Source organism: Dermacentor silvarum, chromosome 1 (assembly GCF_013339745.2).
Source record: "Dermacentor silvarum isolate Dsil-2018 chromosome 1, BIME_Dsil_1.4, whole genome shotgun sequence".
Taxonomy (NCBI): domain Eukaryota; kingdom Metazoa; phylum Arthropoda; class Arachnida; order Ixodida; family Ixodidae; genus Dermacentor; species Dermacentor silvarum.
In genome coordinates, this window is record NC_051154.1 from 386,599,041 (window position 1) to 386,626,032 (window position 26,992).

The window sequence follows — 26,992 nt, forward strand, 5'->3', positions numbered from 1 at the left end:
GCGCGAAATAGACAGAATAAGGCATGGAGCATATTGCGTAGATCGCCAAGTACAGAAAATCTAATTGAATTCAAACGCATTAAATCACAGGGAAGACGGACACGACGTCAGGCAAAGAGAGAAAGCTGGGTGAGGTTTCTATCGTGTATAAATTCATACACACAGGAGGCAAAAGTGTGGAATGGCTTAAGAAAGCTAAAGGGTCACCAAATCCATCCGTTGCCTCTGGTGAATGACCAAGGGAATACCTTGCAGGACCAGGCAGACTGTCTTGGGGAGCACTTTGAGCGTGTTTCAAGCTCAATCCACTATTCGCAACCCTTTCTCAAATATAAACAGACAGAAGAATGTAAGCCATTCGTACGCAAATGTCGACAGAAGGAACCGCATAACCTTCCTTTCACTATTGCCGAGTTGAGAGCTGCCTTGATCGCATGTAAGAGTTCTGCACCGGGACCCGACAGAGTCATGTATGACATGATTAAGAACGTACACCCTGATACACAACTGACACTACTCGCACTTTTCAACACTATTTGGGCTGCCGGATACCTTCCGTCCGCATGGAAAGAAGCGACTGTGGTCCCTGTATTGAAGCAAGGTAAAGATCCTTCCTCGGCGGCAAGTTACCGTCCCATAGCTCTCACAAGTTGCGTTTGAAAAAATGGTTAATCGACGACTCATACATTTCCTTGAACTCAACAAAATGCTTGATCCCTATCAGTGTGGCTTTAGAGAAGGGCGATCCACAACTGATCACCTTGTGCGCATTGAAGGAAATATCCGGGACGCATTTGTGCATAAACAGTTTTTCTTATCGGTATTCCTCGATATGGAGAAGGCGTACGACACAACATGGCGTTACGGAATCCTGAGAGACCTGTCGCGAATGGGCATCCATGGCAATATGCTAAGCCTAATAGAAAGCTATTTGACTAATCGTACCTTCCGTGTCAGAATCGGCAATGTATTGTCACGTCCATTTATACAGGAAACTGGTGTACCCCAAGGAGGGGTGCTTAGCTGCACACTGTTTATCGTGAAGATGAACACACTTCGTGCTTCATTACCACCAGCGATTATTTATTCCGTCTACGTAGACGACATACAAATAGGTTTCAAATCCTGCAACCTCACAGTGTGTGAGAGACAAGTACAACAGGGCCTAAACAAAGTATCCAAGTGGGCAGACGAAAACGGTTTCAAAGTGAACCCCCACAAAAGTTCTTGTGTTCTGTTCACCAGGAAGAAAGGGCTTGTTGCAGATCCCACTATCGAAATGTATGGACAACAAATACCTGTGAACAAACAGCACAAGTTCCTAGGCATCATACTTGATTCTAAACTTACTTTCATTCCGCATATAAAATATCTGAAGGAGAAATGTCTAAAAACAATGAACTTACTGAAAATCTTATCTCACACATCCTGGGGTAGCGACAGGAAATGTCTAATGAATCTTTACAAGAGTCTCATTTCATCACGATTGGATTATGGTAGCGTGGTATATCACTCTGCCGCCCCTAGTGCGCTGAAGATGCTGGACCCCGTCCACCATCTAGGTATCCGCCTGGCCACTGGCGCTTTCAGAACAAGCCCCATTGAAAGTTTATACGTCGAATCAAATGAGTGGTCACTCCATCTGCAGAGAACATACACCAGCCTCACATATTTCCTTAAAGTCCACTCTAATCATCAGCATCCGTGTTTTAATACCGTTAACGATATGACGTGCGCTACACTTTTTCGTAATCGTCCCTCTGTAAGACAACCTTTCTCACTGCGTGTCAGGGCGCTTAGTGAAGAAATGGATATCCCACTCTTCGAACATCGCCTAATGCCTTCAGCCAAGCTGTTACCACCTTGGGAGTGGCAGGTAGTAGCATGTGATATATCATTTGTAGAAGTTACAAAGCACGCTTCAGAAGTCGAAATCCGAATGCATTTCCTAGAATTACAATCCAAGTACTCGTGCACAGAATTCTACACAGACGCTTCTAAGTCGCATGTCGGAGTATCTTATGCAGCCGTCGGTCCGTCCTTCTCGGAATCCGGCGTACTCCACCCCGAAACAAGCATCTTTACGGCTGAGGCCTACGCAATATTGTCAGCTGTAAAGCATAAAGGAATCTAAACTTCAAAAAACGATTATATTTACAGACTCCCAAAGCGTCGTAAAAGCCTTGAAGTCACCCTGTAAACAGAAAAATCCTGTTCTCATTGAGCTCTATTCTGTTCTTTGTAGAGCATACGCAACTAACCAGCATGTCATTATATGCTGGGTGCCAGGGCATAGAGGCATCGAGGGCAATGTTCTTGCCGACCAAATGGCCACATCAGTCACATCACCCGCTATCAACCCTGCAGCTGCTGTTCCTGCAACAGATTTAAAACCTTTCTTGCGAAAGAAACTGCGAAGCTACTGGCAACGCTTGTGGGACGCAGAAACAAGTAATAAACTTCATTTGATTAAGCCGCAATTAGGTTACTGGCCTTCCATAACAAAAACCCGGCGAACTGATATCCTGTTCTGTCGTCTAAGAATAGGACACACGTACGGCACCCACAATTTTCTATTGAGTGGTAATGACCCTCCAACCTGTGGTAGATGTGGCGAGAGGCTCACCGTCCTCCACGTTCTCCTGGAGTGTCGGGAAGCCGAAAGAGAAAGGAAGAAACACTTTCCTCTAGCATATCGCTATTATGTCCCTCTACATCCCACTATGTTTCTCGATAAAGAACCGCTCTTTAACACCAAAGCAGTCCTCGCATTCCTGAATGATGTTGTGCTACATGTTATTAGCCCAACAAGTTCGTAGCGCATCCTCTCTCCAGAGGATGTTGCTGTGATTGTTTTTTATAGCACATGCCTCCAGGCCCTTGTGTCTCAAGGGCTCTGTTTAGGCACTTGTGCTTCTGGCTAATTCTTGCATCTGCAATATTTTGGAAGTCATATCATTCTTTCGCAATGTATTGTTCATGTCTATAGTACACATCATTAGTCATTGCCATAATTTTATTACGTATAGATTTTACGCACTTTACAGCGACTGCTTTTAGGCCCCTTTACAGCCATGCCACATCTAACCTTCATATAATTGACTATTAATATACCACTAACAAGCCATTACCATCGTCCTGGCGCTCTTTGGCCACACCTGGCCCTTGCGCCAATAAACAACAATAATCATCAATCATCATCACACGCTGACAGCCAGCCGTTGCAAAGCTGAAAGAAAATTAGATGAGACAAAATATTAACTCGCAGATATTTTTGCCGTTTCAACTTACAAGACCAACATGATAATTTTGTTTTACGGACGTCTCTTTGTGGTGCAGCTATATTAAAGAATATTTGTCCGTGTGTAGTGCCCATCTTATTTATACTAATGCATATTCGAGTCGCTGCAGTGCATAGGTGAACAAAGAATCCACAGACGCCTTTACAGAACAGATTACTTTATAATGAACTATCACTCGAGCTATCGTTGAATCATTGGAATCGACCCACACAGTGAAAAAATTTTGAAGAGGGCAAATCTTTATAAAATGAGAAGGCGAACCAAAGACGGCAGTGTCAATGCTGCTGATATTTACAGCATTTATCTGAGTACAAATCTGTCCAGTCACTTTCCTTCCAGCTGGAAGGAAAGTGGCTGCTATTTACGAATTACGCGAGCTGCTTGCTTTGTGACGATCCGAAACGTGGCAGCCGATGGTAGAAGACGACGAAAAAGCACCGCCCACAGCGCTCACTGCGTTTGTGTGACGTTCGGAACCACCAGCCGGCGGTGGCGCCGAGCAGACGCCACGCGCTCTGGTGTTCCCTTTAACAGCGGACTGCTCTGTACATCACCAACACGTGTTACTCCGAGGTGAAAGACCCAGACATTCCCTTTCCTCTTGCTCCTAACTCCTTTCCAACTCATTCTTTTTTTTTTTTTCCGCGCATGCACACTGGTTCCTGCGTTGGGCCCTCCTGGGCACAGACGAACGTTTTGCCTATGCATATACAGCTTCGTTGTAAAACATGTAGAGCATACCTGATTAAATCAAGCAGTCTAGGTGACCACTTGTCACCGCCCCGCTTCAGAGGGAATGCGATTAAATCGTCATCACCACCTGAAGTTTCTCCGGCGTGAGCTGCTGCAGAGGGTGACATTGTTCCTCGGACTCATGGTCTTGCGACACACAAGTTCTCCGCTTTTGCACGGTCCCGCTTTCACTGTGTTCACGTTGTCTGTATTCACATTGCTGCTGTTGAGTGTTGATGCTTCTCCGCTTTGTTAGCTTTCTTTCTCCGGCGTGAACGCACTATGCCGCACCCCTGTCTTTTCTATGTAACGGTAAGAGGCAACCGATGATACACCGAGGGGGATCTAAGTTAATCAGGCGTGATCGCGCTCGCACGGACATGGGTGTGCCCCACAAATGGAACGTCCCCTCGTTCGCTCGCCGCCAGCGCCAGGAGGTCCAAGGTGTTCATCAGAAAAAAAAAACACTACGGCAACTTTGCGACACCACACCCCTAAAACAGCTTATCTTGTGAGCGAGCTAGCTTGACTTCTACATGGCTGCTACCACTGGTACTTGCGAAAAATACTTTTAAAGAATGCTGGTAGCCACATTTTTTGCGACAGGGCCATCACCCTCTCAGCAAGGGGCGATGCAGAAATCCAAGGGGGGGGGGGGGGTCAGGACATTCGGACATTCCCCCTGGATCCGCACCTGTGCGGAGGTGTAATGGGATCAAACATACACAGTGTATTGCAGTGAAGCTTGCCAAGAGCAGAAAGGGGCCACTGTCAACAGGACACCGTATGTGTTCCTTAATTAATGATTATGCTTGCTGGCACCTGCCTTCTCTTGTCACAGTATGAGCACCAAGATGCCTAATAGTTGTTCTGGCAGGCCTTAGAGCTATTCCGTACATGGCTGTGGCGATTTGAGCTTGAGAGTAGTAAAAGGCATGCTTTCATTTATTTGGTCTGCTCAACTTTTCCAACGTTGTGGTCCCTAGGTAGTTTGAAAGATCAGACTTTGACTGTATTCCAACTACTACTTGTAGGCCAAAGTTTGTCAATTCACACAATACCTGTGTATATTTCTTCTTCTAGTAGGCAACGTACGATGTTGTGGTTGCAGCGCAAGTGATGGGCTGTGGCTGCTGGATGCAGAAACATGTTACTCCGCTCATATGGTGGTAAACAGGTTCAGATTTCCGATGCCTTTCATGTAAAAAATGTCATGCTTTGTGACGTAGAAGGACGAGACAATTTTACTTCTATTTACATGGTGTGTGCCTAATGTCTTTCTTTTGTATGTGACGCACTATTTTTTGGCCGTGGATGCTAGTAGTGAGAGCAGTCTCTCTTCTCTAGCCTTCGTAGTGTTGCCTGCTATCAATGAAACGGGAGTATAGGTACTTGTGCGTACCAGGACAACTATTTTTAAACCATGCTTTGCGGGCTTTGTCACACACCGGACAAAAAGTAGTAAGAACTTATGGAATCCAAGTTTAATTGAAACCTGTCGGTTTGTAAATACACATCGAGAGCCTGGGTGCAGGCTTACTGCTTCCGACCTGTAGGCTAAAGTAAGGCTGACATAGGCCAAGAATGAAACAATGGCTTAGCACATTGTTTTACTTGTAGAGTATCTGCAGCAGCCAGTAACCTCCTTAGCTGCTTGCCACACTCTCAGTTGTGTACAGGCTGTGCTCGTATCGACTTCATGGTGCTCGGGTGTATGCAACACATACAGCAGCATGTTTACAGTGAGAGTGACAACATCAATGAATGATGCACATCTTAGTTTGGCCACTGTCGATGTTTTTAGTTTGTGTAGGAAATTCCACCCCCCCTCCCCCACCTTTAAAATTCATTTGCCGGGAAAAGCTAGCCTTCTGAAAGTAACACAACTTTTATTTGCAAAGTGAAATCGTGATGTATTCAGTAGCTGAGCAGTTTTTCAGACTCTTCATGATTGAAACGTTCTTGCTTCTATATGGGGTTCTTAAGAAATACTTTGCCAACTGTAAGCACAAGAAAGGCCTTGCCACAGTAGAGCAATAATTAATCAGTGAGCATTGAAATGAGCTGCGCTCGGAACAACGTTCAGTGGGGAAGATCATTTTTCTTATGCATAGGCAGCTAGCCATTAGATAACGCGGCAGACATGCAATCTTCTACTTAGTGTTGCTGCTGGTGTTGCTGAAATACAAGTCCTTTGCTGTACACCCATGATGGTTCACGAACTCTTGAATGAGGGATCAGTTGTAATCGTACCTGCATAACATTCACGTGGTGGAAGTCATTGGCATCTGCAGCTCATAACAAACTGATGTGCCATTGCTTTTCCTGACACTTACCCTTTTCCTAAAAAGGAGTTCTTTGGTGTGGTGTTCATTTGTTGAATCATTGTAGGTGTCAATCATCCAGACATTTGCAGTTTGGTTGTAGCTTCACTGTTAAATTCCACTGACTTTCTTCCTGTCAAAGACGGCCGCATCCTTTTCTCTCATGTGCAGCTTGCAGGACCACATCTTCGGGTGTAATGCACACTTCCAATACAGTGTTAAAGCTGTGCTGTCCATTGGATTCAAAATCAGTGATGTTGAAATTTTTTTTTTAATTTCCTCTGATTATGCAACGTCCTGGGTTTTGTTGTGTACAGTGCTCGTATACTTGTATATAATGTTAATGGTATGCTGAAAGAAGGACTGAACATAGACTTTATTCTGTCACAAAACTATACATTACATGGGACAAACTGTTTAAAACATACATTCACAAGAAATATAACAAAACTTAGTATATTCTGTAAACTTGGAAACAAAATTCAGGACGACCAAAGTTATGCTAGCTTTTTTTTCTTTTGAGCTTATTTCTTCAAGTTCATGGTTATGGTCTTACAGTGCTGCCTCCTTTTCATTGTTAAAAAATAGTGCAGAATTCGTGCAAGGACCTCTTCTTTTTGCTGAGCACATGGAAAAGTCATGGTCTTTGTGTCAAGCACATGCTTCACCGTTTCCAAGTATACAGACTGAGTGTGCATTTTTTGCAGAGTACTCCTCAGCTGCTCTCAACAGCTCAATGAGCTTCAAGTTGGGGTGTGACGGTCTACCTCTGCTCTTTGTGTTGGTCAGGGATGCTTTCAGCAGAGCTGTTTTCTGGAATGGTAAAAGCAGATTGGCAACAATACAATAATCCATGGCGCATGTGGTCAGCAGGCTGCAAAACTCTATCTGCTCTAGGAATTGCCCATCGCCACTTTTCTAAACATCGAGTTTCATGCGGAGCCTTGAAAAGCGACACATGCTCCTTGCAAGTCCGATACCCCGACTTGCAATTTGGTACAAAACATTTTTTTGCCCATTTTGAAGCGCAGCAAGGCTAACTGGCACTCGGCGTCACATGCCGCGGCGTGGTAAACGTTGAATAAATCCCAGCAGATTACAAATCGGCCAAATAATGCACTCGCAGGACTCACAGGCACAAAAGAACACTTTTTGAGAACACGGACAAGCCTTGACACACACACACTAGTTTCAGCAAGTACACTTCAGCACATATACGGCGTGCATTCACCCCGCGCGCGTCGAATGCACCGGCCCCTGGGCTCCAATACTACAGCGCCATCTGTATTCTTGCGGCAAAAGCTACTGCTGACTCAAGGTCATCTACGAACACAATCTGTCCGCGCTTTCTCTACGGAGAGCGGCGGGTGTCAGCACCTAACATATTCCTACACCGTGCCCCTAGTATTACAAACAACGGGGCACGTCAGACCCACTTATTCCTACAGTGACGGTAACTTGCATCAAGAGCTCCTTGCCCACAATCCAACTTGACACTACACATATGAATACACTGAATACTGAGCATGTGAGCATGAGGACAGACGTTCATGGTCACAGTCTAGAGATTCTAAACTGTTATTGGATGCCAAACCAAAATATCTGGCTGTTATCAAGCTACTACCCCTTCCAGCAATGCTTAACACCTCACTGTACTGTCGTTATCCTCGGAGACTTCAACTGTCAACACCCTTCTTGGGGATATGACCAAGCATCAGCGCTCGGCAGTAAGTTGGACACCTTCATGTCAAACCAGAAAGTCTCTCTCCTCAACGACGTTACCACTTCCACCAGATTGGGCAACTCACGGGAGAACACAAACCCTGGTCTCACTTGGTCAATCAGCCGCTATAGCATTCAATGGGAGAATACCGAAGACACTCTGGGGAGCGACCACTCTATCATTGAGATCCAACTTCCCTTGCGTACACAAAGGGCAAGTCGGACGCCCCGCCACAAAACCATCTGTCTCATTGACTGGAACAAGGCTCGCCAACGACTCGAACTGGATGAGATAGATAAGAATACCAACACCACAGAATGGACGAACAATGTGCTGCAGGTTGTGTCCCAGCATGCTACCCACATTGCCACCACAGAAGATCACCCACAGGTTGACATTCACCTCTTGGCCCTCTTGGAACTACGCCACAGACTAGTAAGCTGGTGGTGCCATGCAAAGAATAGGACGCTCCACCAACGTATACACACCATAACTCAGGAGAGCCAAGAATACGCTGATCACCTTGACTCTCAACGGTGGTGGCAAACATGTGAGGACCTCAACGGCCAGCTTCACACACCCAGAGTATGGCAAATATTTTGAACCCTCGTGTGCCAAATGAAACCTCGCTACACGCTCCAACGATATCAAATACAGACCGGGTACTCCACTGAAAGAATTATCCAAAAACTGCGAGATACATTCTATCCGGAGTTCAACCCACCACCACTTGCACCCCTTCCACAATCACTGCCCAAGCCAGAAGGGATTGACTCCGTATTTACAGTCCAGGAGCTGCGGTCCGCACTCATGCAGCTCCGATGCAATACAACTCTGGGTCCAAACTCCAAATAAACACATATCCACATTTGAGTCTTTACCACGCCATACACCCTGCGCTGTATTCCTATAAATGTCCACACTGCGATCAGTGTGCAACGCTTTACCACATGGTATGGGCTTGCGCAAACACACCATAGCTCACACCCATAACACACCCCACCACACAGCAATGAGAGGCAGCGCTGTCCAGCTCCGACTTGACGGACCAGCTCAACCTGGTCAACCGAGCAAGAAGGGCAGCTAAGGCCGCTGGACTCCTGGACTGAGGGGACCCGGTCCAGCGCAGCACCCACTGCAGAGCGGAGGAGCTACCTACTCTCGCGTGCTCTTTTGATTAAAGTTTATGATCTCTCTCTCTCAGCAACTTGTCCGAAAACCACCAGAAGCACCTTCTACATCTCATTAACCATGCATGGGAGACGGGGAACATTCCACAGTCATGGAAAAAAAGCTTATTTACTTTCCTCCCCAAACCTGGCAAGCCCTCCAACACACTTAAAAACTTCGACCGATATCCCTCACATCGTGCGTGGGAAAAATTGATGGAAATGATGGCCCTGACGAGACTAAAATGGCACCTTGCAGGCCACGGCCATCTCCCAGACACACTCATCGGTTTCTGCAGGCACATGTGTGCCGAAGACGTGGCCCTGCAAATTGCAACAAATGTCTAGGATCACCCTAGTTCGGCACAACTCGGGGCAACTGTAGGCGTGGATATCAAATATGCCTTCAATAAGGTCTTGCACCAAGCCATCATTCACTACCTAGCAGCCACCGAATCCGGAGAACGCATGGTTCGCTACATCTGCGACTTCTTCAGCGGTAGGCAAGTATGCTTCTTTGGTCTGGACACTCAGACATCCATGTGCTTCCCTATAAACCGAGGCACGCCACAAGGGTCCATTCTGTCACCGACTCTCTTCAGCTTGGCGATGAAGGACCTCCCTGCAGAGCTTAACGCCGTTGCAGGTTTATGCCGTGCAATATATGCTGACATCACACTTTAGTGGGCCACCAAAAACCCAGGCGAACAGGAAGCCACACTTCAAACCGGCTTGGACATTGTCAACACCTACATACACCAGCTAGGCCTCACATGCACCCCGGAAAAATCAAAGTATGTCGTACTGAATTCCTCTACGCGCAAACAGCGGCTAATTGCGCCCACATAACCTTGACTATGACTGGCCAACCTATCCCGCGCCGAAAATGTGTCTGCATCCTCGGAATTCTGTGGCAAGAGAGTGGACGTAGTGCGGAATGGCTACAGCGCATTCTCCATCAGGCCAATCAAGTCATACACATGATGACACGCGTAAGCACGTGCCACGCAGGGCAATGTGAACGGGAACTCTGCAAAATTACCGAGGCAGCTGTCTACTCTCGAATCCTCTACGGCCTGCCGTACGTTGCGCTTACATGCACCCAGATCAAACGGCTCAAGGCTACTTTATGGAAATGTCACCGCATTGAAATGGGTGTTCCCAAGTACGCCTGCTGCCACGATGTTGAATGCACAACCCTGCACAACACCTTGGATGTGAGGATCGAAGTCTACAGAGAGTCTCAGCATCTTCGTCTGAGCACCTCGTCCCAGGGACGCACCATGCTGCGTATGTTGGGACATGACATTTCACCAGTCCCACCTCTTCCCATTGATCCTCCACTGCGGATAACTATCCCTCGAATTGAAGTCCGACCGATACCCCGGATTATGCACACCGAATGCAACGCAGGCAGGTGACAAGCACGGGATACCCATCTAACTGACCCAGCGCACGACATCTGCTACGTTGATGCCACCTTCTCGCCGACCGCATCCAAGACGGCAGTCATCGGCCCTCAGGGTGACATAACTCGTTGGCATGGCGGATTACCATCTCCAATCGACGCCGAGAACCTTGCCATATCGGAAGCCATTACTATTCCCCCTCGTTTCTCACCAACCGTTACCGTTCGCTCAGACAGCCAGGAAGCCCTTCGTTCTTTTGCAAACAGTATACTTCCCTGTCAGATTAGGGCATCTCTTGTGCTACACATGCAACAGCACCCCTCACTTCACATCCTCTTGGAGTGGGTGCCGGGCCATTAGGGGATACAGGGAATTGAGCTCGCTCCCGAGCCTAAAATACTGAGTGCTCCTATTCCATGGCCGGACACCTATTGTGCCAGAACGCACCGCGCTGAACATTGCAAGCAAAGCTGCACTAGGCTCCGCAAATTGCGGTCATCTCCATGTACACTTCCGGCGCCGATCCCTCCATCCCCCGCCATGATGCCTCCCTAATTCGAATGTCAGGCTCATACTGGCAAATGACGCCGTGCAACACATTATTGAACAACGCAGCGGCCACCCAGCATGCCCGGTGCGCGGCGGCTACCCCAACAATCACCATACCCACTGTGCCCAATCCTCATCTTACTACCTCCCAACCCTGAGCCCATCTTGTTGGGAGCGCTGGACTACTCTGCCTGAACCCCACCGAGCCGCCTTTTGGTTGCTCCTTGTGCACCACGTAGAGCCGTTTCAAATTAAGTTTTATTCATTCATTCATTCAGTAGCAAGGGCCCAGAGTTTGCGGACGAGGGGGCACTTTTTTGCTGCGCCACCCCCAATTGTGAGCTTATTGCTTGACAGCAAGTGATGACTGGCACAGAGTCAAATGCCTCCGAGTTTATGGGCATTTGATGTGGTTTAATAAAGCACAGGCTGGTGAGGACAGCTAGTGGGAATTACTAAACTTCCAAGTTAGCACGACCACATGTTTTAGTGGAACTGCGTACTAGTCTAGTTTTTAAAAATATTGACAATATAATTGCTATATTCCAACATAACAAATTAACCCAACGTGCAAATAAATGCATGTGCATGTCATTATTCGATATTTGAATCTAAGTATTCATATTTGATTCGTATGAGAAAATTTTGATGTTTGCACACCCCTACTTACTATACAACATTATGCACTGAGCAGTCATTCGTAATAAACATTTTCTGTCAAATGTTTTGTATCCAGCTGTTGAATCCAGCCCTACAAACATGGGCAACCAGTGCTGAAACTTTGCAAGCCAACATCAGTGCCGTAATACACTGCCTAGCAAGTGGAAGAAACAATTTTCCATAACACATGCTGCACGTTTGCATGAGCAAATTCACTGTTCATGTTGATGCAGTTGTCCAACTTTCGACCTGATTGGGAAGCTGCATGCTAGTGCACTCCTCACAACTCGCATGGCCATGGCTTGACTTTACACATTGGGCTAGCTGTTGATATAGGCACGTGTCTGTTATCCAAAATGTACCATTTTTGTGATGGTATCATGTTTTAGTTCACGTTCAAACCGCTATAGCACGACCTGGCCAGGGCTGTTTTACCATAGCCTTGGCCAGATGAACAGAAGGCGACTTGAAAAAGCTGTCTTATAAGTTTGGCTTAACAGAAGTACATTCAATCTATGGGGAGCTGAACTGTGCAGTGTATTAATGATTCCATCTTGTGCATAGGGTTGCCTTAAGAGGAAGCTTTAGCTTGGGGATTCCTGTCTAAATTGTATAAATACAGACTGAGTGTGAAGTTCAAAACAGAGATAAGAGAAAACCTCAGTAGTCTACAAATTCTTGCAAATTTGGAAAATAAATTACCATGCTGCCCAACTAGATTTGCAGAAAGATGGTTAGTTCATACTCCTCGTCTTAATACCAGACAACAGCGTTTATCTTACATGTTACCCTGTCTTTTGAACGCGTACGAATTAGATGGCTTTGATTTAGTTTCTTGTTCTTATCGAAATCTCTGTATTATGTACAGTACTTAATTTTGCATACATCCTTTCACTGTGATTTCATGCTGTTCCGTGGTTTGTATTGTCAATAGAATATGTTTTTGTTCAAGACACCATTATTACCCTCTTTGTTACATTTCACTTGTGCCAATTTTGTGTATACTTTTATGCGCTGATATGCTGCTTCTGCCAAAGTAAACAAATCAGGGGCTGTGGGCTGGTCAAGCCGCATGTGAGCAGCTTTTTTCCCTCCGTCCTCCCATCTAATATGTAGGATGGCAAATAAAGTTATTACTATTATTATTAAATGCATGGGAAAGGAGAAATTGTTTTTCTCAGCAACCACTGCATCAAATGTGATAAGGTTTGTCGCATGTAAGTGGAGTTGCTCCTCAAAACAACTTTTTTCTATTTTTACTAAATATTTGAAAACACTCACTCATATAGTTTATGTACATTTCATATATGTCATTAGTTTTTGTGTAGCTGCTATATTTTCTTTAGTATTGTCCTACACAATGGCAAAGTACAGTGATCTTTGCGAGCCCTTTCTTCTGTATAAAATTTTAACAATTTCACATAGTTCCACAAATTGTGCATGCTGTTTGGATAGATATCGGCACTTTTTAGTCTTCAAGAGCTAAATAAGCTACAGCACGATGCTTTTTGTCAAAATTTAATACTCAAAGTGCCCGCGAAGAACAGTGTGTGTGTATAGATATATATATACATATATTTGTTTATTACATACTGCAGACCAATCTGGTCCGAGCAGGACAGGCAATACAGTTTACAAAATATTTGTATTACAAAAAAAAATCGATGGCACCTGAGGAAAGAACACAAAAAGATATGATCATTTGTTCATACAGTGCGTCATTTAAGCTATTCCAGTCACATACAGAATGCAGAAAATGGAAAACTTGCAAGTATTAGTTCTTGCAAAGTAAAGGTGTTTGGTAATGTCATGTAAGTCTTGTAGACATTGGGAAAGAAACTGTGTGATCAATAGCCATTTTACCTTTAAGAAGTTCTGCCTTTAAGAAGTTTAAGAAGCTCAAAAAATTCAGACAACATTGTTTTCTTCCCGATTCAACTATTTCAATGCTGTTAGCTTTCATGAGTTCAGAAGGAGAATCAGTGTACTTGAATTTAGTATAGATAAACCTGACAGGTTTTCGCTGAATCTTTTCTAATTTTTAATGTTAAGTTTAGTGTAAGGATGCCAAACAATAGAACAATTTTCAAGCTTAGGTCCAATGAATGTGAAATAGCCAAGAAGTTTGACCTTAGGAGGAGAATTTCGAAGTTTATGTTTTAATTAAGAAAGTTTGCGGAAGGCCGACGAGCAAATGTTGTCAATGTGCAGATTCCAAGATAGGTCATTAATGATTGCCACTCCTAGGTACTTGTAACTGTTAACCTGTTTCAAAGGAAAAGATGTCAGGTTATAAGTACATTTAAATGCAGTTTTCTTAAGTGTTACACAAAGAGAAACAGTTTTATCGGTATTAACAGTCATGCCAAAATTTTTGCATAGCTTAGATAGATTAGCAAGATTAGAATTCAACTCAACCTGATCATGTACACCTTTGATTTCATGAAATAAAACATCTGCAAATGCCCTAATTTGAGCTTCAAGAGTAATTACAGAGGCAATGTCATTGATATATAAAAGAAACAGTGAGGGACCCAGAACACTTCCTTGAGCACACCTGATGTCATAGGAAGACTGCAGGAATCGCAACCATCAGTTGAAACAAACTGCATTCGGTTATGTAGATAATCAGAAACCCAAGAGACTAAAATGTCAGGAAGGTTAATATTTATGAGGTTAATGTATTTGCGGCTGTGTAGGACATAACTCAAGAAATGTAGCCGCTAGACAAAAACTAATGACATATTTGAAATCTGCTTGAAGAGCTCTCTAATTGGCTCAATTTCAAAATCTCTAGTACAAATAATAAAAAAAAATGTTTTCAAGTAGCATCTCCCCTTAAAAGAAAAAGTTATAGCATAGAGGTTATGCGAAACAGATTTTTTATTTAGGCCATTGATATTTTAATGAAGATTGTTCAAAATTTCTAAATTTAAGAAAACTAAACTATAAAGTTTACAACGCTGCAACTCGGCAATAAAGGCAATGTAAAAAGGCTGTAAACTGCATGTAATAATACATCTAAAGCGGACAAAATTTGTATAATATAAACCCCTGTGAAATATGTTACTAATTTGTGAATTGGACTTTTGAAAAATCTTTGGAAATATTGAAACAAATCCACATAAGCTGTAAAATAATATGCCAAATTTGTTCACTTTGATGCTCTAACAGATGTAGTTTACAGAACTGCAACATCTGTTTTTGGTGCAGAGTTACTGATTTGTAAACTTCATACTTCTATTTTTTTCATGTTTACCAATTCTTGGCAATTTTTGTAAAAATACGAGGCCCTAAATCAAAATTTTGCTTCCTGCAGTCACTAGAATTCAACTTTCTTTCTAAAATGCATCAAATTTCATTCAAATTGGTCCAGGGGTTGTCCCTTAAAGGCATTTCGGCATTGGAGTTGGGCCCGAGTTAAAGCTTCATCTTAAAGGCAGTTCGCTATATTTAGAAGCAGAAGCGCAAACGATGCAAGCCTTGAAAATTGAAACAAGGCTGAGATACTGTAAAGCAAATGGAACTGTCCAGTTCAGCCGTTCTCATATAATCTGTGGAGATTTAAGAGCTACAGCATTGGCCCATTCTCAATTTGATAGCTATGCAGCGGATTTGTTTTTTGAAAGGCCAGTTGTGGAATGGCTGCAGAATGGCCAACTGGGCAGCAAATTTGGAAAACCTTGGTGAATGTGTGGTGACTGGGTTGATGACATAAAAGCCAATGATGCAGAGGAGATAAAATTGTCTATTCATTTGTGACTTTAACGCTTACTAAACCCTGATGTTGCTTTCACTTGGTGTTCGTGAGTGCGCTGTAAAATTTTTTGTTGAGCCAGTTTAATCAGAGGACTGCTGCACCCGGCATGCTCTCTTTCTTTTCTTCATAAGACATAGTTACAGTCGAATCTCGATAATTCGTACTCTAAGGGGCCCGAAAATTTGTTCGAATTAAAAGAAGTTCGAATTTTAACAATGGCATATTTTTGAAGTATTCGTGCACCATAGCATGGATGCACAAACGGTGCGAGTTGTGAAATATCGCTGCGCGCAAGCGCATAGCAAGCGTGGGTCATGAAACTGCCCACGCCGGCTAACACTCGCTTCCCGATAACGGCCATCGAAGGTGAGGGAGGAGGGCGGCAGGGAAGTGGATTTGGCTTCGGCAACTTCGCCACTTTGGTAGCAGTGGCTTTGGTGGCTCCCCTCGCCCTCCCTCTTGACTCCCTCGTAGCTCTCGCACCTTCGACTGTCTCCGTGCGCTCCCACCGCCGTGCCGGCTTCAGGGAGCAGCTTAGCCCGCTCCCTGAAGTTTCGTTTTCTGCCGTTTGCCGGCGTGGGCAGTTTCGTTGGCCGGACTGCGCCTCCGCCGCTGCTTCCCTCTGCGCTGCAGCCGCAGAGTGCAAAATAGAGGAAGCATAAAGGAGAAGAGGAAGCATAAAGGAGAAGGGTTCACTGCCTTTTTCTCCGCATGGCTGAGATGTCGGCACTAGAGTGTGCTAGAATACGGTTGTCTAGAACACTCTAGTCGGCACGTACACGCGTGTTCCGGCGCGATGCAGAAACGGCGACCATGCAATTTGAGAGAGGGTGAAATTTCCGCCGTGGGTTCCTTTTCCCCCCTTCCTTCACGCGCGGCATTGAGGGGTCTATCCTGAGCTTTTGCTCTATGACGGTGTCAGAGCAATGCTGGTTGGAGGCGGACACTGCGTGATTTGGCGCCCTGCTAAGAGCATTGTCGGTGCACGGTATGTTCGAAATAACTGTTGCAAATGCTTTCTCGTTCTAATTACCAGGTGTTTTCGCCCATTGGAATACATGCAAGTTTGATGGGACCACAGCGTTTATTCGAATAAACCGGCAGTTCGAGTTAAGCGTGTTTGAATTAGCGAGATTGGACTATCTAAAACCTGTTTTGCCATGCACTCCATGTTTGCATTGCAGAATGCAGCAAAAATTTATTTTCTGCCTCGGCAGTTTTCCCCAATTGTTGCGTACACTCTAATGCACGTGTTTCGCCCTGATCATCATTACTGAGAGTGCTTGCATGTCTTGGCCGTCCATGTCTGTGCACCACAGCAATGTAGCAGCTAGCAACTAAAGCTCTGAGGTTTTGTTTAGCAATCGGTCCTATGCTCCACTGTGGGCATGCATTTTAAACCCCTTGTATGCTTGCAGAGTACTCTTGCATGTCTCTTTCAATTGGAATGAAACCATACACACTTGACAGCTCAAGGACACTGGCATGTAAATGTTTGACAACTGGAGCGCATTTATCATTGCTTGAATGTTGGCTTGCGCAAAATGACATGTTTTGACATATTGCATCTGCCTCACGTATGACTTTAGCACTATAATGTCTAAAATATGTTAGATTATGGGGTTTTACGTGCCAAAACCACAGTTTGATTATGAGGCACGCCGTATGGGGGGCCTATGGAGTAAATTGGGCCACCTGGGGTTCTTTAAGTTGCACCTTAATCTAAGTACATGGGTGTGTTTACATTTTGCCCCCATCGAAATGCGGCTGCCGTGGCTGGGATTGGATCCTGCGACCTCATGCTTAGCAGCCCAACACCATAGCCACTAAGTAACCACGGTGCTCTATGGGTGCTTTAAAATATGTAATAGTACAACTTGCCATTCCTAACTGCTACATCTGAGCAATTGTGCTGATAGTTGCCCATAATAAACTCATGCTAATTACAGAGTGCTTATGCTTGAAACTGAATCCTTCCGAATCTAGCATGTTGAATACTTATTGAAAACATTAGGGGTCTAAAGATAGTGTGTACGTGCTCTTCTGAAGGAGTGCAGGAGCTATAATGAAAATGATTATTGTTATTAGAGCAGGAATTAGAGCACTGCAACACTTTTCTAACACGATAAGAAAGTGGTCACAATCTGTAAACAGTCGTGCCATGAACATGTGAGCCGAATATTATTCCTCTGTGTACAGCCCACAGTACTGCCTAAAAGATTGCTTGCTCTCTCCTGGAGCTTTCAAGGTCCCCTCTATTATGCCTCGCCTATGACATCATAGACCTGCATGACAGCCGATACACGCTAGCCATTGGGCCATTGTTCGCGATAACGGGTTACTCCTTAGCGGTCTTTGCACACGCACTCCCTTGTAATCTTCTAGCAAATGTAGCGGTTAGTGTGCACTGCCCGTCCAGTCACTCTCGGGCACCTTTATCAGATGCCAACTCAAAGGGTTATCCTAAGCACACTTCAGAAATAACACGAACTATGAAACAAGCAATGGGCAGATTATCGCTATCGGCACCATTCCAGCCAAGAGGAAATACTGTGTTGAGGAGGAATGGGTAAAGAAAACATTGTGCTTTTAATATCTATTATTATTAGGCCCTCTTGAAAACTTTCTGCCATAATAAAATAAAAGGCATTACCCTCAATTCAATTTGTTCTCAGTTGTGAAGAAAAGGTGTTGGGAGGGCCCCTTTGAAACATGACAAAAAGTGACAGTAAATATTATTACTTAGTGCAATCAAAGCCTTTATGTAAGGGTTTAGTATTGCTACTGTGTCTGTGTGTCTGTGCATGCGTGTGTGCGTATGCATGCATGTATTTCTCATCCATGCCACAACACATAACAAATTAAATGTTCTGATTAGTTTCTGTCAATAGAGCGCAAAAAATTTAATGCGCACAATGACGTGCACAACTCAAGGGCTTTACTATGTATATTTGTGTAATCTCTTTTTGCACTCTGACAGTATAAATTATGTGCTTAGCTAACTAGTTATGCAGGAAGTTCTTCCGATCAGTTTTCCTGTTGATATTTCTAGCCTGGTGGTATGTTATTGCATTCTTTTATAGAATGAGGGGCCTCTGCTCACACCTTACTGCTTCACCTTGACACTAGCGATTACCAGCAGTACATAAAGTAGCTAATTTTAACAGATTGATACATTGCTTTGTTGTGAGACCCCTAGTTGCACATTGCTGCAAAATAATGTTTTTAGTCTCATGGGATTGAGCTCTGATTTGCTATTAGTGTTAAATGTTCATTTTATGTTGTGCATTTTGGTGGGGGCGAAATGAGAAAACACCCGTGTACTTAGATTTAGGTGCAAGTTAAAGAACCCCAAGTGGTCCAAATTATGCCCGTTTTGGCATGCTAGCACTACGGTGTGCGTCATATTCAGATTGTCGTTTTGGCATGTAAGAACGCAGAATTTTTAAATAAATGGTGAGCAGTTGAACAGATTTACTAAAATTAGAGGTGTTGAGCATGTTCCTAATGTTGTCAATGTTAGCATGATGAGGCTGGGAGTATGTTTAACAGCCTGATGTTCATATGTGATGAAGAGGCTAATTTTGCTCACTGGTTGTCTTGCACAAGTTTGCATTTGTTAAGTCATAGAGATGTCAAGTGTGTGATAGTTTCGCATTGTCCATTCCCAAGTATCCACACAGCATAGCTAAACAATTTTGAGTGCCAGTGTTGGTATTTCTAAAGCCAGTGCAGTGTGCATGCCCGTATGCTTCAGGCTCTACATCTGAAGCAGTAAGTGATAACTGACTGGGACTATGTGTGGACAAAGCAAACGGGAGTTTAGGTCTTACAGCACGCGTATTGTGCCTGGCTAGTATGGTGCTTAGGATGGAATGCTGGGCGAGTTGGTATTCTATAATAACGAAAACTAGCACGATGCACAAGGGGCAGAGAAAGATGCATGACACAAGCACGTGTGTAGTATGGTGCTTTGTAAAGGAAACTGCACGTGCTGCATAATGTGGGGAACGTTAAGTACTGACATGACATTTTCAACTCTGTCATTTTCGGCTCTGTCGCCTCCTTTGTTGCTACTCATTGTGAGGGCTGATGTAGCAGCATAGCAGACGACCGAGCAAGCCAGAGCGAGAGTGTCCAGAAGTCGCAATGTCAGGCTCCCACGTGACCATCTTTTGCGTCATGATGTCACGACGCAGTACCCTCCTGGGAAAGGAAATCGAAAGTGGTTGTAGAAAGGCTAGTAAAATAAATTATGGCACTTTGAGGCTTGCTAGTATTTTTTGCCAGGGTTTAGAGGCCTCGCACCTTCATTTATCACAAAAAATGAAGAGTCGAAAATGGTATTTCAGTACTCTGTTAAGATAAAACTGTGGACATAGCAGCCTTTGGATGGCACTCAAAATAGAGGAATTGCACTTAAATAGAGCAAACAGGAAACGGGATGTGTTATGCCTGTTATAGGGGCAAGAAATTTGGTTCTAGCAGCATGTGGTTGCCTCGAGTTACCCACTAGCATTAATCACTGCAGTAAGACATAATGGCAAAATGCAGTGGCACCAAGTGCACTCTTCTGCCAAGTGTGCCTATGTAGCATGCTCATACATTTGTTTTTATGAGTGGCACTTCAATGACTGATTTTTCTTTCAGTGGGTGTAAAAATTGGCATTTTATTGATAATCTCACATTTTGCAACAAATAAAACTTGAGCATATGTCCTGTGGTGAAATGCCACATTTTGGCACAGGGTAGCACTTGATTTCCAGTATGCAGTGCTGGAAACTGCAAGGGTTTTTTAGCGGCTACAGTCTTCTACTAAGAGTAGGTTGAATAATTAAACAGTTAATTACCAACCATAGTGGCTTAGCGGCTGTGACTTTTCACTCATGGGTCATGGGTTTGATTTCAAGTCAAGCCACCATATTTTAACGAGGGCATGAGGGAAAAATGCCTGTGTTCCAAGTTTTCAGATTGTGACCTACAAGTTCAGATTGGACCACAATCCAAGATTCAGATTGGACCACATGTGTGGTCCGATGGGGAAAGAACTCGTGCACACTTCGTCGTCGTCAGCATCGTTTTCTTTCACTCATCACACAGGTCATGTTTAAGAACCCCAGATAGTCAGAAATAATCCAAAGCCCTTCACTATGATGTCTGTCATAGCCCCCCTGTGTGGCCTTGGGGCAATAAAGGGGTCCTGAAACACTTTTTGAACATTGTAAGAAAACTTTGTCAATCTGTCGTAGAGGCTGCTGTTAACTTGTGAGTCAAATATTACTGCACTGTATGCAGCAAGGAGTTTACAATCTTGTGTCAAACACAGCGAAATATCGCTTGCCCTCGCTTCTGCAATGCCGTCACATCAAAAGCAGCTGGCTGACCAACTCTATTGGCTTATTTTGTGATAGCGAGAGCATTCTTAGTAATATATAATTGCTAATTTTGAGACAAGTAAATTAAAAATATACGTGTCTGCGATCTCATAAAGACAAAAAATCGTTTAATCTTTGCACTGCACGTGGCCTCCGAGATGGCAGCGACGTGCTTTGCAGTGTAGTCTACTGCGGCCGCCACAGGGTGCCACGACGAGCCTTTTTGCCACCGCGACACTCAACTTTTGGCCGGGGATTTGTCCTCTTGGCTTCTCCGCTGCGTAGCTTCCAGCACGCTAGCAGAGAGACGAAAGGAGAGAGAAAGCAGGGTATCATTGTGATAACTTCACTTATAGTTGAAGGATTTTCTGGCGTCACTGCACCCATTTGTTGTGTAACCTGCAAAAAATATGTACAGTTAGTCACTGAAATGTGCTTGAATACTTTAGCATAAATGAAGAGACAGTTTGAGACAAACGTGGATTGTTGCAGTTGTTAATTAGGCTTTTGCTGCCAGACCAAGTTTGCAAGGAATTCGAACTAGTTTTCTGATCTCACTTTCTGAAGCTTTACATGAATTTCAGCTTTTGTGTATGTTCTCTTCACACTTTTCGATACAGTTCGCTAAAGGGGCACTGAAGAGAAATAATTTTAGCTGGTATTAGTAAATTACTCTTCGTCAATATCACAGAAGGCCACTCTTACCATGAGAAGAGGTTGAGAAGCCTGAAAAAGATGCAAGAACGAAAGATGGTTGAAGTTCCCACATCAGCTTACTGCCATTTGAACCGCATGTGCTCAGGCCTGTTGAATTTTTTTGCCGGTAAAGATGGACGCTACATTGTATTCTCAGAGAGTCAAGCAAGTTTCAACAACTTGGTGAAAATCATAGCCGCACAAATACGAAAGTATACTTGAAAATCCATGACGTCACACTAACATACCAATGCTAGGATCTTCGACCTTTGGTTTCTCATTTAACAAACAACCTATTACTGAGAAATTAACTGAAATAGTTTTGAAAATAGTGCCTCTTCAGTCTGAAACGGTTTAGAGTTTCTCTTTGGTGTCCCTTTAATGTTGCCACTTTTCATTGTCACTTTGTACACACCTCGTGTAGCTTCACACACCCCTGCCATAGAATCTAAACAAGCTGGCAGATAACTCGGGCGACATGTGTTGAGCACTGAGTTTGTTTGTTTCAGACGCAGCCCGCTGCATGAACCGGCCGGTGAACCTTGCGCTGCGGCCCGTGTTGGCATGCCTGCCAGCCTGGTTCCGGTTTGCTCAGTGCCTGCGTCGGTACCGGGACACGCGGGAAGCCTTCCCACATTTGGCCAATGCCACCAAGTACGCCACTACATTCTTCGTTGTGCTCTTCTCGACCCTCTTCAATGTCTACAGAGGTCAGTTTCAGCAGAAACGCTGCTTCCCAGTTTCATTCATTTCTCCAGCTTGTGCATCTTTGGTGTGCCTATGTTTGTAGTGGAACTGCACAGAGCTCTAGGAGCAATAAAAAACACCCTGTTCTAACGTGGTGTTGGGATCCAAATGACACAAAGCTAGTTTGAGTTAGTGAGGTAGCAGCAGTAGAAGATGACACAAGCACAGCCTCATCACCTGTAGTGGTTAGCTGGCTGCATCATGAGGACATAGGTGATGTATTATCCTTGTCATGGGAAGAATGGTGATGAGAAGTGCATGGCACAGGGAAGTACATTATCATCATCAGCCTATATTTATGTCCACTGCAGGACAAAGACCTCTCCCTGCGACCTCCAATTACCACAATCTTGCGCTAGCTAATTCTAACTTGTGCCTGCAAATTTCCTAACTTTATCACCCCACCTAGTTTTCTACCGTCCTCGACTGCACTTCCCTTCTCTTGGTATCCATTCTGTAACTCTGATGGTCCACCGGTTATCCATCCTAAGCATTACATGGCCTGCCCAGCTCCATTTTTTTCCTCTTAATGTCAATTAGAATATTGGCTATCCCTGTTTGCTCTCTGATCCACACCGCTCTCTTCCTGTCTCTTAACGTTAGGCCTAACATTTTCCGTTCCATCACTTTTCGTGCGGTCCTTAACCTGTTCTCGAGCATCTTTGTTAACTTAAAAGTTTCTGCCCCATATGTTAGCACCGGTAGAATGCAGTGATTGTACTTTTCTTTTCAACGACAGTGGTAAGCTCTCAGTCAGTGAAGTACAACACATATCTAAATACATTTATGGCTTCATACTACTTGTGGCACATCCGTTTAGAAGATTTGCCAAGAATGCGCACATACCCAGTTGGACATACCCAGTGACCCAAGTTGTGTAGGTGGTAGTGGTGAAAAAACTTCAAAGCTTTTCCTATGCATGGGTATGACCTCCCCTCTTGGTAGTTACCATCTGGGGAGGGAAGAGGACGGGTTTCTGTGGAGGGAGTGTGCTACCTGAATAGCTGTGTTTTCTGGAGATAGCCCATGAGGGAGTCCAGGATGCTTTTTCTGTGCTCTGGTTCCCCGTTTGGCCTTATATTGCTAGCCAGCAGCAAGTTGTCTGTTCAGGCATATAACGAGTGGTCCAAGCTCTCTACTCGGCAAGACAGCTGCTAGCACATACCCAGTTGTCCAAGTTGTCTATTATATATCCGCAAATATATCCGTCAAGTAATATCAGTGACACCAAACCCCGGGGTAAGAGGCAAAGAAAGCGTCGCTTTAAAATTTTGAGGAGCAACTTCTGCCCAGAATATTGCTAGGGTAGCATCACAGATGCCTGGAGTTTTTTTTTTTCAGTCCATAAGATGGTGTTGTCATCTGGTGGCTGAAATGATGGCTGCCCTGTCACTATCCTGTCACACTGGTTTTCATTAAGACGTAGCTTACTTTTACATCCAGTTACATCGCGATTGTCTATACAACATTACCTTGTTGAGATGTTAAGGTATGATTGACTGGAGAATGATTGCTGCAACATTAAAATACAGGAAGCCCACAGTATGGATCATTAGGGAATAAACGTGAGCTGATATTGTGCTAGTTGAAATTAAGAAGTAGGGGGGGAGGTAGAGAGGCAGGTGAGTTCGCTAGCCTGACTGTAGCTGCGCGTGGCGCAGTTGAGTGCGGCTGTGCGCACTCTATCTTGGAGGTAATCTGCTGTGGGTACAGAGGCTACTAGAACCCAGATTGCTTGCGACTTCGTGTGCGCTGTGTTCTCGCATGCCTACTGTTGGAAGTTGTGTTGTCTCAAGTTTCGAAGACGCTTTGAAGCTGAAGGCAGCACGAAGCATTCGCTTGCCACTGCTGCCGCCTTTCATCACGCCAGTGTTCTGACACTGAATGTCCATGGTCATTAATTAATTGTAATTTGTTAATGTTTGCCTATGCATGCATGACACCATGCTCGTTAATTTAGTAAGCTTATGTTTACTGCAGTTTATACAGCCATATAAACTACTGACCTTACTTTGTACAGCTGTGTAATGATTTGCTATCGCAATTGACACCTTTTTGGTAAAACTACTTTTTATTGATACATACAGTCGATTCCGTTAATTTGACCCTGACGGGGCCGAAAAGATTTGTCGAATTATCTGGCGGGGGTCGCAATAAACAAGATGCAGAAAAAGGTCCAAACACACCGCTGATTCATTTGGCAGTATTTGCCTGATTCTAACACACCCCCGAATGAAGCGCGCCCCAGCTTTCTGTGTGTCCAATGTAAACAACTAACATTAAAATGAATTAAACCTCCTAAACTAAGTAGAAGTTTAACGCACACCCGATTCTTTAGCAAGAAAAATGGGCAAAGGTCTATGTGTTGCCCAATGGCAGCCAGTGTGCTAAGGCAGGGGTTCTCAAGCATGTTCGTTCCAGGAAAACCTGCTAAGCTCCATGAAGTGCCAAGGAACCCCCCCCCCCCCCCCCCCGAATTGAAGTGTCTCAATTAACTGAATGTCCTATTATTCAGGGTATCAAGAAAACAAGTGCATGCTTACTATGTCAATACGCTATTATTTACTGAATCAATCAGCAAGTCTTGCCTCTGTTTCTCACAACAGCAGTGCGGAAGCTGAAATTCTCATCTCATGACTGATTAGTGTAGCAGCGGCAAAGACCTCACAATATCCTTCGCAGCACGGCCGCGGCGCAGGTCTTCATCTGAGACGCTTTTCACTACCGCGCACACATCCCGATGATTTTTTCGCTAATGAGCTGGTCGCCAACAAATAGTCCGTCCATCGTTATGTAGCTGGTGCTCTTCATCTTCGACAGCTTTGCACTGAGTCAAAGCGAAACTAGTGCTTGCCGCAACCACTGCGGACGAAACCGCGGCCATTATCGACGCAATCATGGACGGCGACCTTGCGGTTCAGAAGGCAGGCGGCCGATGCACACACCAAGTCAAAACTAAACTACCGTTTGCTGCAACAAGTGCGCATGAAACCACGGTCGCTATCGATGCGATCATGGATGGTGAAGGTAGGCAGCCGACGCGCGCACTGAGTCAAAACGAAACTACTGTTTGCCGCAACCGCTGCGGACGAAACTGTGATGGCGACTATGCACTTGTGAAGGCACGCGCCTAACCGCCAACGCGGTGTTACGCGTGGCGATTAACGCAAGAATAAAGGCTTTGAGGGCACAATTAAACACGAAGCGTTCCGGCATTGCTGCCATTCACGTATCGCGTACGATTGCCGCTGAGGACCCTAGCGATGCGGACTACACCATTTCGTTTTTGAACACTAGCGCCGTTTTTGCTCTTTTGCGGTGCGCATTTGCGGTGCTCCGTGCATTTATTTTATTTATTCCGCCGTCATATACGTCCGTCCGCAATCAGCACCTACCCTGTCTACAAACGTGAAAAATGCGCATGGTGCTCTGAGATTCAAGTACGAAAGCTTAGGCGCGCTGCCCATGGCTGCCCGTTTTCGGAGGTTGGGTGGCTACGAGCTGGTTGAGGATTTATTGCACAGTTCACGCGTTGCCGTTACGCACTGTGATGTGCTTTTTGACACTCGGGCATGGGTAATGGAGGTTGTGTCGATCAAGCGGTTTTAGCCACTTTGCGAGCGCGGGACCACGGAAAATTTATCAGTGGCTTGCGGAACCACGAGCAGAGGCCTGCGGAACCCCAGGGTTCCGCGGAACCCACTTTGAGAACCCATGTCCTAAGGTCACCATCGCCGTGATACAGCTGTGTTGTGCGGTAAAGCATACGAACGCCGTGAACGCTGTTTTGGTTTTGTATCGGGTTAAACCGTGCAGGCAATCTATGGCCCAATTTTCTTTGAAAAAAAAAGGTGTGCATTAGAACCGGGTAAATACTGTAATCAGACATTGTGAGCTACCGGACCCCCCGTGGTTGCTCAGTGGCTATGGTGTTGGGCTGCTGAGCACGAGGTCGCGGGATCAAATCCCGGCCACGGCGGCTGCATTTCGATGGGGCGAAATTCTAAAACACCCGTGTACTTAGATTAGGTGCACGTTAAAGAACCCCAGGTGCTCCAAATTTCCGGAGTCCCCGACTACGGCGTGCCTCATAATCAGATCTTGGTTTTGGCACGTAAAACCCCATTATTTTTTTTTAAAGTGTGAGCTACCGTTATTGCTTGAAGATGTTCCTAGGGCAGGTCGAAAATAACCGTTTTCGACGGGAAATATACAGTGCAGACCGCTTATACCGTAAGTCGCCGGAGTCGCAAATATCCACACTATAAGCGGTACTGCACTATAACCAAAGCAGCAATTTTCAAGGCCCGCACATATGCAAACCATGTGCACCGAGCCGCCACGCGTATGCGACAGTCGAGGAATGCGGTTAGTACGTTTGCATTCAATTTACAGTCGAATCTCGTTAATTCGAACCAAATCACACTGCAGCGCCTCCGACCGGCATTGCTCCGGCACCGCCATAGAGTAAAAGCTTAGCAGAGACCCCTCAATGTCGCGCGCGAACAAGAAAAAAAAAAAAAAAAAAAAGAAAGAAAAAACGCGG

General features: G+C 44.8%; 1 protein-coding gene across 3 annotated transcripts in view; it reads left to right on the forward strand.

The window, feature by feature from the left end:
- Positions 1-26,992, forward strand: part of LOC119437516 (xenotropic and polytropic retrovirus receptor 1-like) — a 170,149-nt gene that overhangs the window by 84,810 nt on the left and 58,347 nt on the right. For all 3 annotated transcript variants that reach the window (XM_049660637.1, XM_049660638.1, XM_037704525.2), the window contains one exon: positions 22,209-22,409. In XM_049660637.1, the coding sequence (XP_049516594.1) occupies positions 22,209-22,409 (201 nt within the window). The remainder of the gene's footprint in view (positions 1-22,208; positions 22,410-26,992) is intronic.